The sequence below is a fragment of the Salvelinus alpinus genome, chromosome 2, assembly GCF_045679555.1.
Source record: "Salvelinus alpinus chromosome 2, SLU_Salpinus.1, whole genome shotgun sequence".
NCBI classification, from domain to species: domain Eukaryota; kingdom Metazoa; phylum Chordata; class Actinopteri; order Salmoniformes; family Salmonidae; genus Salvelinus; species Salvelinus alpinus.
The window spans coordinates 44,698,868-44,715,033 of record NC_092087.1 but is presented as its reverse complement, the minus strand read 5'-3'; the positions used below and the strand labels follow the sequence as shown (position 1 = coordinate 44,715,033).

The 16,166-nt window shown below is 44.1% G+C and overlaps 1 protein-coding gene across 5 annotated transcripts in view; it reads left to right on the top strand.

The window, feature by feature from the left end:
* The window catches only part of LOC139562881 (SLIT-ROBO Rho GTPase-activating protein 3-like), a 69,323-nt gene extending 54,554 nt beyond the window's left edge, over window positions 1-14,769 (top strand). The window contains exons 11-22 of one of the 5 annotated variants that reach the window (XM_071381016.1): window positions 173-200; window positions 1,605-1,707; window positions 3,820-3,880; window positions 4,226-4,303; window positions 4,843-4,977; window positions 5,171-5,276; window positions 7,516-7,743; window positions 7,949-8,203; window positions 11,079-11,252; window positions 11,520-11,835; window positions 12,810-13,168; window positions 14,192-14,769. In XM_071381016.1, coding sequence (XP_071237117.1) covers window positions 173-200; window positions 1,605-1,707; window positions 3,820-3,880; window positions 4,226-4,303; window positions 4,843-4,977; window positions 5,171-5,276; window positions 7,516-7,743; window positions 7,949-8,203; window positions 11,079-11,252; window positions 11,520-11,835; window positions 12,810-13,168; window positions 14,192-14,276 — 1,928 coding nt within the window. In that variant the 3' untranslated portion in view covers window positions 14,277-14,769. Of the gene's footprint in view, window positions 1-172; window positions 201-1,604; window positions 1,708-2,668; window positions 2,700-3,819; window positions 3,881-4,225; window positions 4,304-4,842; window positions 4,978-5,170; window positions 5,277-7,515; window positions 7,744-7,948; window positions 8,204-11,078; window positions 11,253-11,519; window positions 11,884-12,809 lie in introns of those variants that run through there. The other 4 variants (XM_071381021.1, XM_071381007.1, XM_071381026.1 and 1 more) reach the window with 4 other exon arrangements.
* Window positions 14,770-16,166: the final 1,397 nt, after the last annotated feature.

Here is a 16,166-nt window from a genome sequence, read left to right as displayed (position 1 = left end):
AGACAACCAGGTCTGGCTCCAAATGCACTCAACCTTGCCATTAATGCGTTGTTTCTTCTTTCTCTCAGAGACACATGCACGCAAGCGCGTGCAGACACACACTCATTTTCTCTCTCTCTCTTGCTCCCTCTCTTCTGCTCTCCCTCTCCCTTTATCCATTCCTTTATTTTAGGAGAAAGGGCTGAATATGGAACAACAAGGTAAGAAAAGAGGTTCAAAAGAGGAGGAAGAAAAGCGTGTCAAACACTTCCTGTGTTCCTGGAAGTGGCAGAGATGACGTCATGTTAAAATGAAGAGCAGTTTGGTCCCGAGGCTCTCTGATAAGTCAGGGGTGGGATTCCAAATAGGGAGAGGGGATGTTTGTCTGGTGATTAATTAATCAACTTCTGAGAAAACTCGAGTGTACAATGAAGCAGTCATGGGTAGATGAGCTGGCTGTAAGACCATCTGCCACCCATCAGTCACCGGTGGTCATACGGAGCCTTGTTAAACACTACAGTATAGTACAGGCATCTGGTAAACAGAGCACTGCTGTATATTAAGCACAGACATGACTTAGTCTTACATCAGTGAGTTGAGAAGAATGAACAGTAGCGCAGCAGTCCAGAGTTAAGAGACATTAAGATTTGATATCGCCTCTCAGCTCCCATGCCTGTTACACTATTTAAATGTCATTCTCTGTGTCATTAATCATGTGCTTTGACTGTCTTCATGTTTTTATGACCTGATTTGTTTGATAAGTGGCCCAGAGTCATTAGTCAGGTTATTGAGGGTTTAGCTGAAACAGTTGTAGTGATAGTGTAAGCATACGTCTGTGACTGCACTTGTGTGTTAAAGTAATGTTATGGTTTGTACAGCAAGAAGAGGAGAAAGAATAGGACATGCAAAGCTATCCAGAGCTATGTATGTATGTATGTATGTATGTATGTACGTACGTACGTACACACTGAGTGTACAAAACATTAGGAACACCTGCTCTTTCCATTACATTGACTGACCAGGTGAAAGCTATGATCTCTTATTGATGTCAACTGTTAAATCCACTTCAATCAGTGTAGATGAAGGGGAGGAGACAGGTTAAAGAGACAATTGAGACATGGGTTGTGTATATGTACCATTCAGAGGGTCCGGGCAAGACAAATTATGTAAGTGTCTTTGAACAGGATATGGTAGTAGGTGCCAGGTGCACCGGTTTGAGTGTGTGAAGAACTGCAATGTTTCTGGGTTTTTCACGCTCAACAGTTTCCCATGTGGATCAAGAATGGTCCTCCAGCCAATTTGACAAAACTATGGGAAGCATTGGATTCAACATGGGCCAGCATCCCTGTGGAATGCTTTCGAAACCTTGTAGAGTCCTTTCCCCGACGATTTGAGGCTGTTCTGAGGGCAAAGGGGGGGGGGGTCCATCTCGATATTAGGAAGATGTTCCTAATGTTTTGTACACTCAGTGCATATAGATGGCTCTATATATGGCACTGAATATATCTAGAAAAACATTGTCCCACTGACTATACAGTGTAAAATACATGTTTCAGTCCTTATTGTTTTATCATAGTTTATGTGTATCTGCCCCCCCCCCCCCCCTTAACCTCCTTCACCATCAGGCCCCCCACTCTTCCCCCTAAACCTGGGAGAATGCGGAAGCCTAGACCTCGCTCCATTTTTAATCATAAACTCTTTAATGGCAATATGGAGGCCTTCATCAAGGTACTGACTGCCCTTATTTGGCCCCCATGTGGTCTCTCTGTGTGTAAGCTGTCTTTACTAACAGTTCTGGGGGCTCTACCTCTGTCCTGTCTGACTGCTTTTCTGTCTCACTTCAGCTCACTGACTTGCCCTTCCTTCATAGCCCTGTGCTGGGCACAACAGCTGTCTAAATACATTGACTAAATGCCGAGACCCCTCTATTCAATCCTATAGGAAATTCTCGGACTGGACAGTCCATTGGCTTGACAGTTGGGAAAGGTATTGTTTGTCTCTCTGGTCTGGAGAAGAGTACTCAATTCTACAAATCTTGGGTTTTGAGGTTGTTTAAGTACAGAACGTAGACAGACTCTGGTCATATAAGGTTTGCTTTTGACATTCTTGCCCATGTTTTAGCACTTGAACCCTGGCCTCTAGATGTTAAACACATTTTGGCGACGGGCCATTTGGCCCAGAACTAAGCATGTCAGGCTATGAAAATAAACACACAGGGCCATATATCCTCTGTGTAAGCCAGGATCCAACACTAGCACACTGACAGAAAGAGTGTGTACACCACAGCAGTGGAGGCCCGTGGGGCTGTTAGTGTCAGACTGTCATGGTTCTATGGCCTTGCCCCCTAACGTCTCCTCAGATGTATTCTCAGTCATAATCAATCGAATTGCCCCAGTCAACCTTGTTGTAAAAACTGAGCCACAGTCCCAGCATCCTACAACCCCCCCTATTCTCCACCATAGCCACCCACCCTCATCCCACATGGCCTCCCCAAGCTTGGGTCTCCCCCGTCCTCTACCTCGCCCCATCTCCACAGCACTGGGGCTTTTCTCTCAGGCTTGACCTCTGACCTCCTCTCTCTGGACGCACTTTTCCCCTGTGCTTCTCTAACCTTGTTGTGGTTCTTCTTGCCTCTCTTCCTCTCTGTTCTGTTCATCCTGCTGCTGCCACTGTTTTCTGCCTCCTCCAGGGGAAGACGGAATGCCCGCGCCCGCAGCCAGGTATTCTGGGTATTCTGACGTACATGAGTAGCCTGGTCCCAGATCTGTTTGTGCTGCCAATATGAGTTGGCAAGACAGCATCAACAGATCTAAGAATCAGGCTATGGGTTTGGGTTTAATGTGTAAACTAACTAACCAACATCTCTCTGCCTGCCTGGTAACTCTGTTCTTTGTCATCTGATAACCAATGAATGATGTACAGTCACTCGTGAAAGTCTACACACACAACTTGTACAGTCTTCACATTTTTCTGCCTTAAAATTAAATCTAAAAAGGAGAGGTTTTATTAATTAGGAAAATGTTCTAGAATTTTCTTTCACTTAGAAAATGTGGAGTAGGTTGTGTAGAGCTGTAGAAAAGAACATCTAATTTAATTCCTTTTTAGATTGAAATTTAAGGCAGCAAAATCTGAAGACTGCAAGGGGTGTGTAAACTTTCACTGGGCACTTAATGAATATATATATATATAGTGGTAACCTTGTGAGGAAACAGGGGGTATGGGAAGAACACCACAATCTCCTATTCCCTCTGCAGACCATACAGTATATTTGGCATGATTACACACGGAGTGTACAAAACATTAAGAACACCTGCTCTTTCCATTACAGATTGACCAGGTGAATCCAGGTAAAGGTGTCACTTGTTAAATCCACTTCAATCAGTCTAGATGAAGCAGAAGAGAAAGGTTAAAGAAGGATTTTTAAGCCTTGAGACAATTGATACATGGATTGTGTATGCGTGCCATTGATGGTGAATGGGCAAGACAAAAAATGTAAGTGCAAGTGGGGTATGGTAGTACATGCCAGGCGCACAGGTTTGTGTCAAGAACTGCAACGCTGCTGGGTTTTTCACGCTCAGTTTCCCGTATCCAGCCAACTTGACACAATGCACCCCTACCCCTGTCCTGACGAATTGAGGCTGTTCTGAGGGCAAAAGGGGGGGGGGGGGTGGTTCCAACTCAATACAAGGAAGGTGTTCTTAATGTTTTGTACGCTCATTGTACATTAGTCATTCTCTGTGCACAGTCAGATAATGAATTTATTAATGTGCTGTGTTCACGCTCATAACCTGTGGTAAGTCACCTTACCTCTCTCTACACCCCTCTATGCCTCTCTGTTAGGACTCAGGACAGGCCATACCAGTGGTGGTTGAGAGCTGTGTTCGCTACATCAATCTATATGGTAAGAGGAACACAGTAATTAATTGATATAAATAGACATAAAGTTGAATATACTACAGTAAAACCTCCATTTTGGATCTCTGTGATGTAGTTTCTCATCTTGGAATTTTGAATATGGAAACTAGCATGTAGTGGACAGACTGAGATTATGTTACTAATGGTTGTTTGGGCTATGGACATATTACACATTTTTAATGAATATAAATGTTTCCATTTAGTTGTGTGTTTGTGTGTCTCTGTCTTTGTGTCTCTGTCTATGTGTCTCTGTCTATGTGTCTCTGTATGCGTCTGTGTTGCCAGATTTGTTTCCATCTAAGTGCTGACTTGGGTTTCTCTGCTCCAACAGGCCTTCAGCAGCAGGGCATATTCAGGATTCCCGGCTCACAGGTCGAAGTCAACGATATCAAAAATTCATTTGAGAGAGGTCGGTCCGAGCGAGGCCCCATATCCTGCTTGATCGTTTTTTATTGCGTTTAGTCTGCCTCAGAATGCCACAGCCCCTCCCTCTAGGACTGTAAAGTGCAGATGGATACATAGACAGCACATATGTCATGTATGACACTGTAACGGACATGAAAATCTAGGTTAGATGTATAGCAGCAGTAGCTTCCACATTCTTAACAGAAATGCTAGTTGGGCGAAAATACTGTACTGACAAATATATCTTTGTTCTTTTTGTTGGCTAGCTAATGTTTGTCATGGACTATCTGATATCTATCTATAGAGAGAGCCGAGACATTTTCCTAAAGACGAGTTAATGAGGTGTTATATTGTATTACATGACGGCTGACAGTGTTTTTACAAGCTTAATGCATTTCTTTAACAGAACATTCAGTTTACTAAGCAGATTAACTTTTCACACAAGCATGACTTGGGTTATATAGATAAAACATTCACAGTTGAATATCCAGCAAGCTTACAGTAGTGTGACTGGATGGTTGACAGCTTGTGTGATGCCTCTAGGTGAGGACCCATTGGTGGACGATCAGAGTGACCATGACATCATGGCGGTGGCAGGCGTTCTGAAGCTGTACTTCAGGGGGTTGGAGACCCCACTGTTCCCCAAAGAACGCTTCCTCGACCTCATGTCTACCATCAGTAAGTATTACTACTGTACTGCTAATGTACAATGACCTCATAGCAACCATCAGTAAGGACTGGACAAGTGTACTCCACTGGGACGGATGCGGGATTTAGATAAAAATGTATTATTAATAATTGTTTGGATATTGATATAGTAAATATGTTTACTATAGTAAAGTAGATATGCCCCTCTCCCTGTCTCTCTCAGAACTAGACTCTGGTGCAGAGAGAGCTCATCACCTTCAGCAGATCGTTGTAACTCTTTCTCGCCCCGTCATCATCGTCATGAGATACCTGTTTGCATTCCTCAACCAGTAAGTCCATATATCAGTTACCAAGTCTATGTATCAACCAGTAAGTTACAACGGTGATGGAGCCAGAGAGGATGGCTGCCGTTTTATTGGCTCTTAACCAACTGTACTATTTTGTTCGTTTTTTCACATTGTTTGTAACTTATTTTCTACATAATGTTGCTGCTACCGTCTCTTATGACCGAAAAGAGCTTCTGGACATCAGAACAGCGATTACGCATCATTTTTCTTTAATGAGTCAGACGAGAAGGATATACTCCAAACACCCGAACAGGCCCTCATCCTGGAGAAAGAGACAGAGATTTTGCAGAAAGAGTTCGGGGTGCCTTGTGAGGATCAGGCGACGAGGGGCTAATCTGCCTTTGCCATCCGTACTGTTAGCCAACGTTCAATCGCTGAAAAATGAATGGGACGACTGAAAGCATGTATATCCTACCAACGGGACATTAAAAACTGTAATATCTTATGTTTCACGAGTCGTGGCTGAATGACAACATTAACATACAGCTGGCAGGTTATACACTGTATCGGCAGGATAGAACAGCAGCCTCTGGTAAGACACGGGTGGCGGCCTATGTATATTTGTAAACAACAACTGGTGCACGATATCTAAGGAAGTCTTGAGGTTTTGCTCGCCTGATGTGACACAAGCCTACCAGTCGAGCTAAGTTACTTCTATGCTCGCTTCGAGACAAGTAACACTGAAACATGCATGAGAGCATCAGCTGTTCCGGACGACTGTGTGATCACATTCTCCGCAGTCGATGTGAGTAAGACCTTTAAACAGGTCAACATTCACAAGGCTGCAGGGCCAGGCGGATTACCAGGACGTGTACTCCGAGCATGCGCTGACCAACTGGCAAGTGTCTTCACTGACATTTTCAACCTCTCCCTGTCCGAGTCTGTAATACCAACATGTTTCAAGCAGACCACCATAGTCCCTGTGCCCAAGAACACTAAAATAACCTGCCTAAATGACTACCGACCTGTAGCACTCACGTCTGTAGCCATGAAGTGCTTTGAAAGGCTGGTCATGGCTCAGATCAACACCATTATCCCAGAAACCCTAGACCCACTCCAATTTGCATACCGCCCCAACAGATCCACAGATGATGCAGTCTCTATTGCACTCCACACTGCCCTTTCACACCTGGACTAAAGGAGCACCTATGTGAGAATGCTATTCATTGACTACAGCTCAGCGTTCTACACCATAGTGCCCTCAAAGCTCATCACTAAGCTAAGGACCCTGGGACTAAACACCTCCCTCTGCAACTGGATCCTGGACTTCCTGACGGGGCCGCCCCCAGGTGGTAAGGGTAGGTAACAACACATCCGCCATGCTGATCCTCAACACAGGAGCCCCTCAGGAGACTGAAAATATTTGGCATGGGTCCTCAGATCCTCAAATGGTTTTGCACCATCGAGAGCATCCGGACAGGTTGCATCACTGCCTGGTATGGCAACAGCTCAGCCTCCAACTGCGAGGCACTACGGAGGGTAGTGCGTATGGCCCAGTACATCACAGGGGCCAAGCTTCCTGCCATCCAGGACCTCTTACCGCACGGCAAGTGGTACCGGAGCGCCAAGTCTAGGTCCAAGAGGCTTCTAAACAGCTTCTACTCCCAAGCCATAAGACTCCTGAACATCTAATCAAATGGCTACCCAGACTATTTGCATTGCCCCCCCTCCCCTCTACGCTGATGCTATTATCTATGCATAGTCACTTTAAAGACTCTACCTACATGTACGTATTACCTCGACACCAGTTCCCCGCACATTGACTCTGTACCTGTACCACCTGTATATAGCCCCGCTATTGTTATTTTACTGCTGCTCTTTAATTATTTGTTATTTTTATCTCTTACTTTTTTGGGGGGTATTTTCTTGAAACTACATTGTTGGTTAAGGGCTTGTAAGTAAGCATTTCACTGTAAGGTGTAACCTGTTGTATTCGGCGCATGTGACAAATAACATGTGATTTGATCACCATAATAATGCTTTATGTTTATGGAGAAATCCAATAGGAAAGATGGTGTTCAGAGCTGGCTCATTCGGGGAGAAAGAGGAGGGTAGTCCTCATTAAATGAGGAAAAATTTAGATAAACCGTATTTAAAAAAAGTTCAGTCAAAGTGTTCAGTCATTATAAAAACATGTGTTTATGAACAAACCCAATAAATATACCCATACTGTATTATCGATAATTGTTTTGTTTGTTAATTCCCCATTGTTTCTCTCCAGTCTATCCCAATACAGTGATGAGAACATGATGGATCCCTATAACCTGGCTACCTGCTTCGGCCCGACTCTGATGCCCATACCTGATGACCATGATCCTGTGGCCTGCCAGACGCACGTTAATGAGGTCATCAAGACCATCATCATCCACAACGAGGTCATCTTCCCGAGTCACCGTGAGCTGGACGGACCAGTCTATGAGAAGTGCATGGCTGGAGGAGAGGAGTACTGGTTAGTGATTGGATGGAGAATAACCAATGGAGAAAAGGACGTAAGGTCACTGGATCCAGTTCTGCATTTCAAACGACTTGACCCTCTTGTTGATGTAGTTTAGCCCAAAGCACTACACTGTGTCGTTCTTTATCATTATCCAAATCTATTAATCAATCAATGAATGTATGCATTTTTTTCTCTATCTCTCTCCCACACCATTCAGTGACAGTCCCCATAGTGAGCCAGGTGCCATTAATGAAGTGGACAATGGTACAGGACCTCCCACCAGTGATGACGAACTGGAGCAAATCGAGGCCATTGCTAAGTTCGACTACGTGGGGCGTACTCCCAGAGAGCTTTCCTTTAAGAAGGGGGCATCCCTGTTGTTGTACCTGAGAGCCTCTGATGACTGGTGGGAGGGACGACACAACGGAGTGGATGGACTCATCCCACATCAGTACATCGTGGTGCAGGACATGTAAGTACAGAATGAGCACTTCATATGTCACATTTCTATGTAAGTGCTCGAATGCTACCAACTACTCAAATGCTACACGGTTTTGTTTAGGATAAAAACATATATTGTATTCTGATTCGACTAGAGACAGACTCTGCACCAGGACACTGTGGTCCTCCAGGTTATGTGAGTCCATGTGCACTGTCTCATTCACCAGCTGTATTTGGTCAATAACAGGTAACAGATGAACTGTGCCCAAAGGGCATTAGTCTGTTACTGTCGGAGTCGGGATATACTGTCTGAGTCGGTCCAGCCATCTGGATTCTCAGTTCATCGTGCCAACAGGAATAAACATCTCTCCGGGAAGAAGAAGGGCGGGGGTGTATGTTTCATGATGAATGACTCATGGTGTAATTGTGATAACATACAGGAACTCAAGTCCTTTTGTTCACCCGACCTAGAATACCTCACGATCAAATGCCAACCGTATTATCTCTCAAGAGAATTCTCTTCGATTATAGTCACAGCCTTGTATATCCCCCCTCAAGCCGATACCACGACTGCCCCTCAAAGAACTTCACTGGACTTTATGCAAACTGGAAACCATATATCCTGAGGCTGCATTTATTGATTTTAACAAAGCAAATTTGAAGAAAAGGCTGCCTAAATTCTATCAGCATATCGACTGTAGTACTCACGCTGCTAAAACACTAGAGCACTGTTACTCCAACTTCCGGGATGCATACAAGGCCCTCCCCTGCCCTCCTTTTGGCCATTCTGACCGCGACTCCATTTTGCTCCTCCCTTCCTATAAGCAAAAACTCAAAACGGGAAGTACCCGTGCTAAGGACTATTCAACGCTGGTCTGACTAATCGGAATCCACGCTTCAAGATTGTTTTGATCATGCAGACTGGGATATGTTCCGGGTAGCTTCCGAGAATAATGTTGACGAATATACCAAAACGGTAACTGATTTTATCAGGAAGTGTATAGGAGATGTTGTGCCCACTGTGACTATCAAAACCTACCCTAACCAGAAACCTTGGATAGATGGCAGCATTGGCGCAAAACTGAAAGCGTGAACCACCGCATTTAAACATGGCAAGGTGACTGGGAATATGGCCGAATACAAACAGAGTAGTCATTCCCTCTGCAAGGCAACCAAACAGGCAAAACGTCAGTATAGAGACAAAGTAGAGTCGCAATTCAACGGCTCAGACACGAGACGTATGTGGCAGGGTCTACAGACAATCACGGACTACAAAAGGAAAACAAGCCACGTCACAGACACCGACGTTTTTCCAAGGACTGTTGGCTCTCCTTCTCCGTGGCCGATGTGAGTAAGATATTTAAACGTGTTAACCCTCGCAAGGCTTCCGGCCCAGACGGCATCCCTAGTCGCATCCTCAGAGCATGCGCTGATAGCTGGCTGGTGTGTTTACGGACATATTCAATCTCGCCCTATCCTAGTCTGCTGTCCACACATGGTTCAAGAGGGCCACCATTGTTCCTGTACCCAAAAAAGCGAAGGTAACTGAACTAAATGACTATCGCCCCGTAGAACTCACCTCTGTCATAATGAAGTGCTTTGAGAGACTGAGAATTTGACAGAGGTAATAAACTGCCCATTGATCAGCACAGCAATTGAGAAAACCACCATGTTTGCAAAACAAGATTTTCTGAACTTATGTCAATATTACACAGGTAAGATAACGGTTACAGAAATCAGTCGGACAGGCTCTATAGACCTCTAGGTATGAGTGACTGTGTCCAACACACCACCACCTGGTGTTATGTTGGGCACCTACTGACCCCCCAAAAGATTTAATGAAATACATTTTTCTTCTCAATGACATGTATTGCTAAATAAAAAGGTTTTAAGGAAATACAGGCAGGCACTACATTACTACAAGACTTAACAGCTCGTTCAATCTGGCATGATGGTCTATTAAGTATAAAAGAAAAGCTTGTTTTCAAATAATTTAAAACGTTTTAAAAGCTAGTGGAATGGGATTAGTGTGTGGTGTGTGAAGAATCCAACACGTTAACTTGCATGCGGTACAAATCACATTATTGTGGGAGCACCTCCTCGTAGAGTATGAATTAGGCTGTTTGAGAAGGTTTGAATCCTAAGCAACCTGCATACGCATTGTTTGAACTAGAATAGACCAACATAGCTACTGTAGCATGTCAAAAATATCTGCTGGAAAACCTTGGTAGAGCATGGGTGGAGAAGGCATTGTGGTGCTCATGTGAATTATCTTTTTTTTCCCGGCTTCAGACCGGAAATGCCTACTTCTCACTTAAAACAGTTTTTTTGTTTTTATAATAAGTATAAGAGCCTCTCCTCATTCTCCGGAGGCAACACCTACTCATGACAAAGATGGAACGTTAAGGTCACTCTGTAACTGGTCATTTATCCTTCCAGAACTCTGCCCGACAGCCAATCACCATCCATCACTGTGAGACGGCATAATTAAACCCTAATTAGGGAGAAGAAACAGGATGTGTTCCAAATGGCAACCTATTGCCTTTTTAGTGCACTACTTCTGTTCATAGCCCTGGTCAAAAGTAGTGCACTATAAAAAGAATAGGGTGCCATTTGAGATGCATACACACTCATCTCCAGCTGATCCTCAGGCCTATCGATTCACGTCACAAGGGGGCCCAGGGTAACCAGGGAATGGGTGTTGTGCTTGTTAATGATGCCTTGAAGTAATCTGGCAGCAGATGACATTGACATTTCATTATGAGTTAGATTCTGATTCTGAAGGACCTTTTATTGTGTTTGTTGAGATGTTAGTTGAGGATAGTCTTTGGTGTAATGGTGTCCAGCAAAGTCCTGATTATTTGAATAAACCCTGTGTTCTCCTCTCTGTCTCTCCTTTACCTCAGGGACGATGCATTCTCAGACAGTCTGAGTGGGAAGGCTGAGAGTGAAGCCAGTAGTGGACCCCACCAGGAGGACAGAGACAGGACCTCATCTAGGAACCAAGACCATGACCGCAGCTCCCCCTGTGAACACACACAGCATACCCCTGAACACCGCTATGGAGCTGCTTTGGGAAGGTAGCTACACATTAAATTTGACTTGGTTGACTCATGCTCACCGTTCACAGAATCTGAAGAAATGCAGATTAATACAGGTTTTCTTGACACATGCAGGATTAAATGTTTTCCTTCGATGAGGAGTCTATATAATAATGGTTCATTTAGTGTAGTTTTATTGACTGAACTATATTTTATATCTGCACCATGCCTACACCCTGTCCAGTCCTGTCATTGCAATGATGCTGTCCTGACAGTCTGTCTGCTCTGTGTGTTGTCGCTCAACAGGGTGAGGGTTCGTTCAGATGGTGCTGCTATCCCTCACCGCAGGAGCACAGCCGACACCCACAGCCCCACCAGAGGTATGGACATGCCCTCTAGGGTCATACCTCGCCCCTGCAGCCCTCACAAGATGTCTGTCAGCAGGGGCCGCATGGACAGTCCAGAGAAACACCATCTCAGCACGTTTGGCAGCGCGGGAAGTATCAACCACCCAGACAGGAAGTGCTTCCCCGATGGCTCCGTCCTCAGACCATCCACCGGCTCCACCCGCCATGGTAGCCTTGGTGACCACAAATCACTGGAGGCCGAGGCCCTGGCAGAGGTGAGAGTCTATGAAGTAAAGCAATAAAGAACTCACAAAAGCCAAAAGGTGAGGTGCTGACTAACAGATGATAAACTAACCTATTGAAGAAAGAATGTTGCTCCTTGCTTGTGGATTTATTTAACCAAAGTTTTGGCTAAAGGGCCTTTATCAGGGTATGCAGAAGTGAGACTCTAATCACTGCAATAAAGACTTGACAGTTTAACAAATATAACGGTGGCTCGCTAAAAGCAACTGATTCAGTGGGTGAAGTCAGGCAAGACCAAACGGCCCTTTATTATTCATAATACATAGCGGCTGTTCTTTTCATTTGACCTATTTCATGCCAAGGCAGCCAGGTTTAGAGTTGTTCAGTGGAAAGCTAATGAGGATATTCTCCTGTCTGTGGTTCAGAGACAGAGAGAGGCATACAGACTCTTAGGGAGAGAGACAGACAGACAGGGAGAGAGAGAGATTGAGAGAGGGCGAGAGATGTATTCTCAGAATGTGTCCAGTACATTCTATGGATCCTAGGCAGGACACAGAAGAACAAAGTCAAAGGCAGCAGCGGGAAGGATATCTGAGAGAGAGGCTCATTCTTTGACCCGTGTTTCTCATTTCCTAATTACTGTTCAGTCTGTTAGCTGCTGCTATCTCCACATTTAAATATGGCTCCCTTTGTGTGCTTCATTAGAGAGAGAATATTGGAACCGTTTGTGAGGTGTTAATTTGTCCATTTATCCCTGCTTTCAACAAGAAAAGCGTTTAGTTTTTATTCTGAAGAGTTGGTACGTCAGTGTTTCGTTTGAGAATTAACAAAACGTCAGAGCAGATGTCTGAATGGGCCATTCTTTTTTTGTCTTTTTTTTTTAATGGTGTCTAATACTCTGTGTAGGAGAGTATCGTCATCATTGACTACGATGGACAGCCAAGATGTTGCAGGAAATAAGACTCAGGATTAATATCAGTATTTAGTGAAACTGTGTGTGTTACAGGACATAGAAAAGACCATGAACACCGCCCTGCATGAGCTACGTGAGCTGGAGCGTCAGAACGTGGCCAAGCACGCTCCCGATGTGGTCCTGGACACCTTGGAGCCCCTGAAACAGCAGCAACCCTCCGGGTCCGGACCACCCTCTGAGCCCCCCGGCAGCCCCCTGCACACTAACACCATGGCCATCCGAGACCCTGACGCTGCCCTACGCCGTAGCAGCTGTTCCTCGTCCTCCGAGACCATGAGCACCTTCAAACCGACTGCACGGAGGCCCATCGCCCCCCTGAGGCCACCGCCGATCAGACCCCTCCGGCCTGCCCCCATCCACCCGGGACATGGCCATGGACAGGGGCAGCACAGGTCCAGTAGTTCCAGCTCCTCAGGCATGGGTAGTCCAGCCTCTATCACCCCCACAGACAGGGTGTTCCCCAAGGCACCATCCCCGTCCCCCTCCACTTCCTCCTCGTCCTCAGACAAACAGGGTAACATGTAGCCTGGCTGAGCAGGATGCAGCAGTCCCAGACAGAGCCCAGGAACTGTCGTATGAACTGAGTGAGCAGGCTGTATCATAGCCCTATATAGGACACTGTGCATCCACGCATGGCTGTCCTAGAAAGCTAAAATGCGGAGCCTGGAAAATAACTGGCTAAATGTTTTAGGGGGGGTTCGTGTTTCTGAAAATCCTGCTACTGAAGGCATATCTATATTCTGTAACTCCTTGTTCGTCCACACTGATAGTATAATGTGTGGATATCTGTAAAAAAAAAAAAAACATAAAAAAAACAGTCTGAGACTAACTTTTCTCCAAACCGGCAGCGTCTTCTTCATTTCCGCTGGCTGTGACAAAAGAAACACTTTGAGGCCTTGTCTCTGTGGGAACAATATCGACCACTAACTAGTAGGAGGTTGGATTCAACATGTAGGATGAGGGCTGATTAATTGATTTATTGACAGCTGAACATCCACCAGTATTGACTGTGTGCTTGTCTGTGGAGATTATGAATCACTCAGCAGAAACATGAACCCTACTATGATAATCATTATAAATGATGTTTCTACTCTCCCCACGTGGCACATAACTGCCACAGAACAAACCTGATCAAAGGGATGCACTGGATAACTCTTTGTTTACTGTTCTAGCCTTAGAGAGATATCTGTGGTTTGTTTTTCAGAATGACAAACCCTCTCAAATGGAAGCTTGGTGTTTGTGAGCTGGGAGTCTGAGACTAGCATTTATTACTCTGCAGATTGTAATAAGTATTCCTATCTTTCTTTCTCCCTCTCTTTTTCTCTGTATCTCTCTCTCTGTCTCTCTCTTTTTCTCTGTCTCTCTCTCTTTCTCCCTCTCTTTTTCTCTCACTGTCTCTGTCTCGCTCTCTCCAGTTTGAGATTAGCGGTGGTACCTCAAGAAAAGAGCAAACACCTTGTCATGACCCGACCCAGTCTACTAAAGAGAATAATGCACTGATTTGATTTGGTCATTCTCTGTGAGCCTGAACTAGTTGATCCTGCATACTGTATGTGCAGTATATTGATACAGTTATGTGTATGAAGACAAAAGAGCATCAGTGTATGTAACAAGGTTAGTTGTGCTGTTACATGTGGACCGGATCTCTTACCTGGTGAAGTAGATTGCACACTTACCACTGTTTTCTTGTAGGCCTACTTTGGACTTGTACAGTATATAGATGGACTTGCTTGCTTGGTGGTACGTGTTCCTGTATGTATTATATGAGGGATCATTAATCAGCAAAACACATGTTAAAAGTGTTATAGATACATTTCAAATGGAAAATAATATGCATAAAGTTGAAAACTACCTGTATGTATGAATAACATGGTATGATAGACACAGGATATATATATATAATCATTATATAGTAAGTAGATTTTGTAACTCTTACACCTTGCACAGGCATTAACAGAACAAGAAAATAAATGTGGGGAATCTGTATCTGAAATGGTCTTTTGGTACTCTTTTGTTGAAATTATACCACACTGACCCTTGGTGGTGAAAAGTTGCAAATACACATGTGTTACAATACAGCAGAGTCAGATTGGTAATTTGGTTTGTTGTGCCACTTAGTGGTGAAGATAGAAACAACACTTCCACTTTAGTGTGGGCAAAGATTATCTGATGTATTGACAAAATATTACACTGACCACAATAAAATATAAATACATGCCCTCAACATGGAAGGCAGGTGAGATCAGGTGGAAACATTCAAGCCAATGAGAAGGCTGATAGTTGTGCCTGTTGTTCACACACGTAAGTTGCATCCACTTATCAGTACATTTGGTATTTATTAGGGTTCTGGGGGTCCACACAAAACATAATACAGAACATTAAAAGACAACAACAGCTCAAGGACAGAACTACATACATTTAAAAATGGCACACATAGCCTACAGTGCATTCGGAAAGTTTAAAAGAAAAATTTAACTAGGCAAGTCAGTTAAGAACAAATTTTTATTTACAATGACAGCCTACCGGGGAACAGTGGGTTAGTTGCCTTGTTCAGGGGCAGAACGACAGATTTTTACCTTGTCAACTTGGGGATTCGATCCAGCAACCTTTCAGGTACTGGCCCAACGCTCTAACCACTAGGCTACCTGTCGCCCCAAGTATTCAGACCCCTTGACTTTTTCCACATTTTGTTACATAAAAATCATTCAGTTTTAAAATAAGCCTATCTACACACAATACCCCATAATGACAAAGCGAAAACAGGTTTTTAGAAATGTTTGAAAATGTATTGAAAATAAAAAACATACCTTATTTACATAAGTATTCAGACCCTTTGCTTTAAGACTTGAGCTCAGGTGCATCCTGTTTCCATTGATCTTCCTTGAGATGTTTCTACAACTTGATTGGAGTCAACCTGTGGTAAATTCAATTGATTGGACATGATTTGGAAAGGCACACACCTGTCTATGTAAGGTCCCTCAGTTGACAGTGCATGTCAGAGCAAAAACCAAGCCATGAGGTCTAAGGAACCTCAGTTTACATTGGCGCCATGTTCAGAAATGCCTCCAAAATATCCGGAGAAATTGCAGAAAGCCACGTCAAATAACATAAATACTCATCATAAACTTTGATGAAAGATACATGTTTTACATAGAATTAAAGATACACTTGTTCTTAATGCAACCGCTGTGTCAGATTTCAAAAAGCTTTACGGCAAAAGCACAATATTCAATAATCTGAGAACAGCGTTCAGCCACAAAAGAAAGCCATACAGTTACCCGCCAAATTGTGCAGTCAACAAAACTCATAAAAAGCATTATAAATCTTCACTTACCTTTGCTGATCTTCGTCGGAATGCACTGCCAGGACTCCCACTTCCACAACAAATGT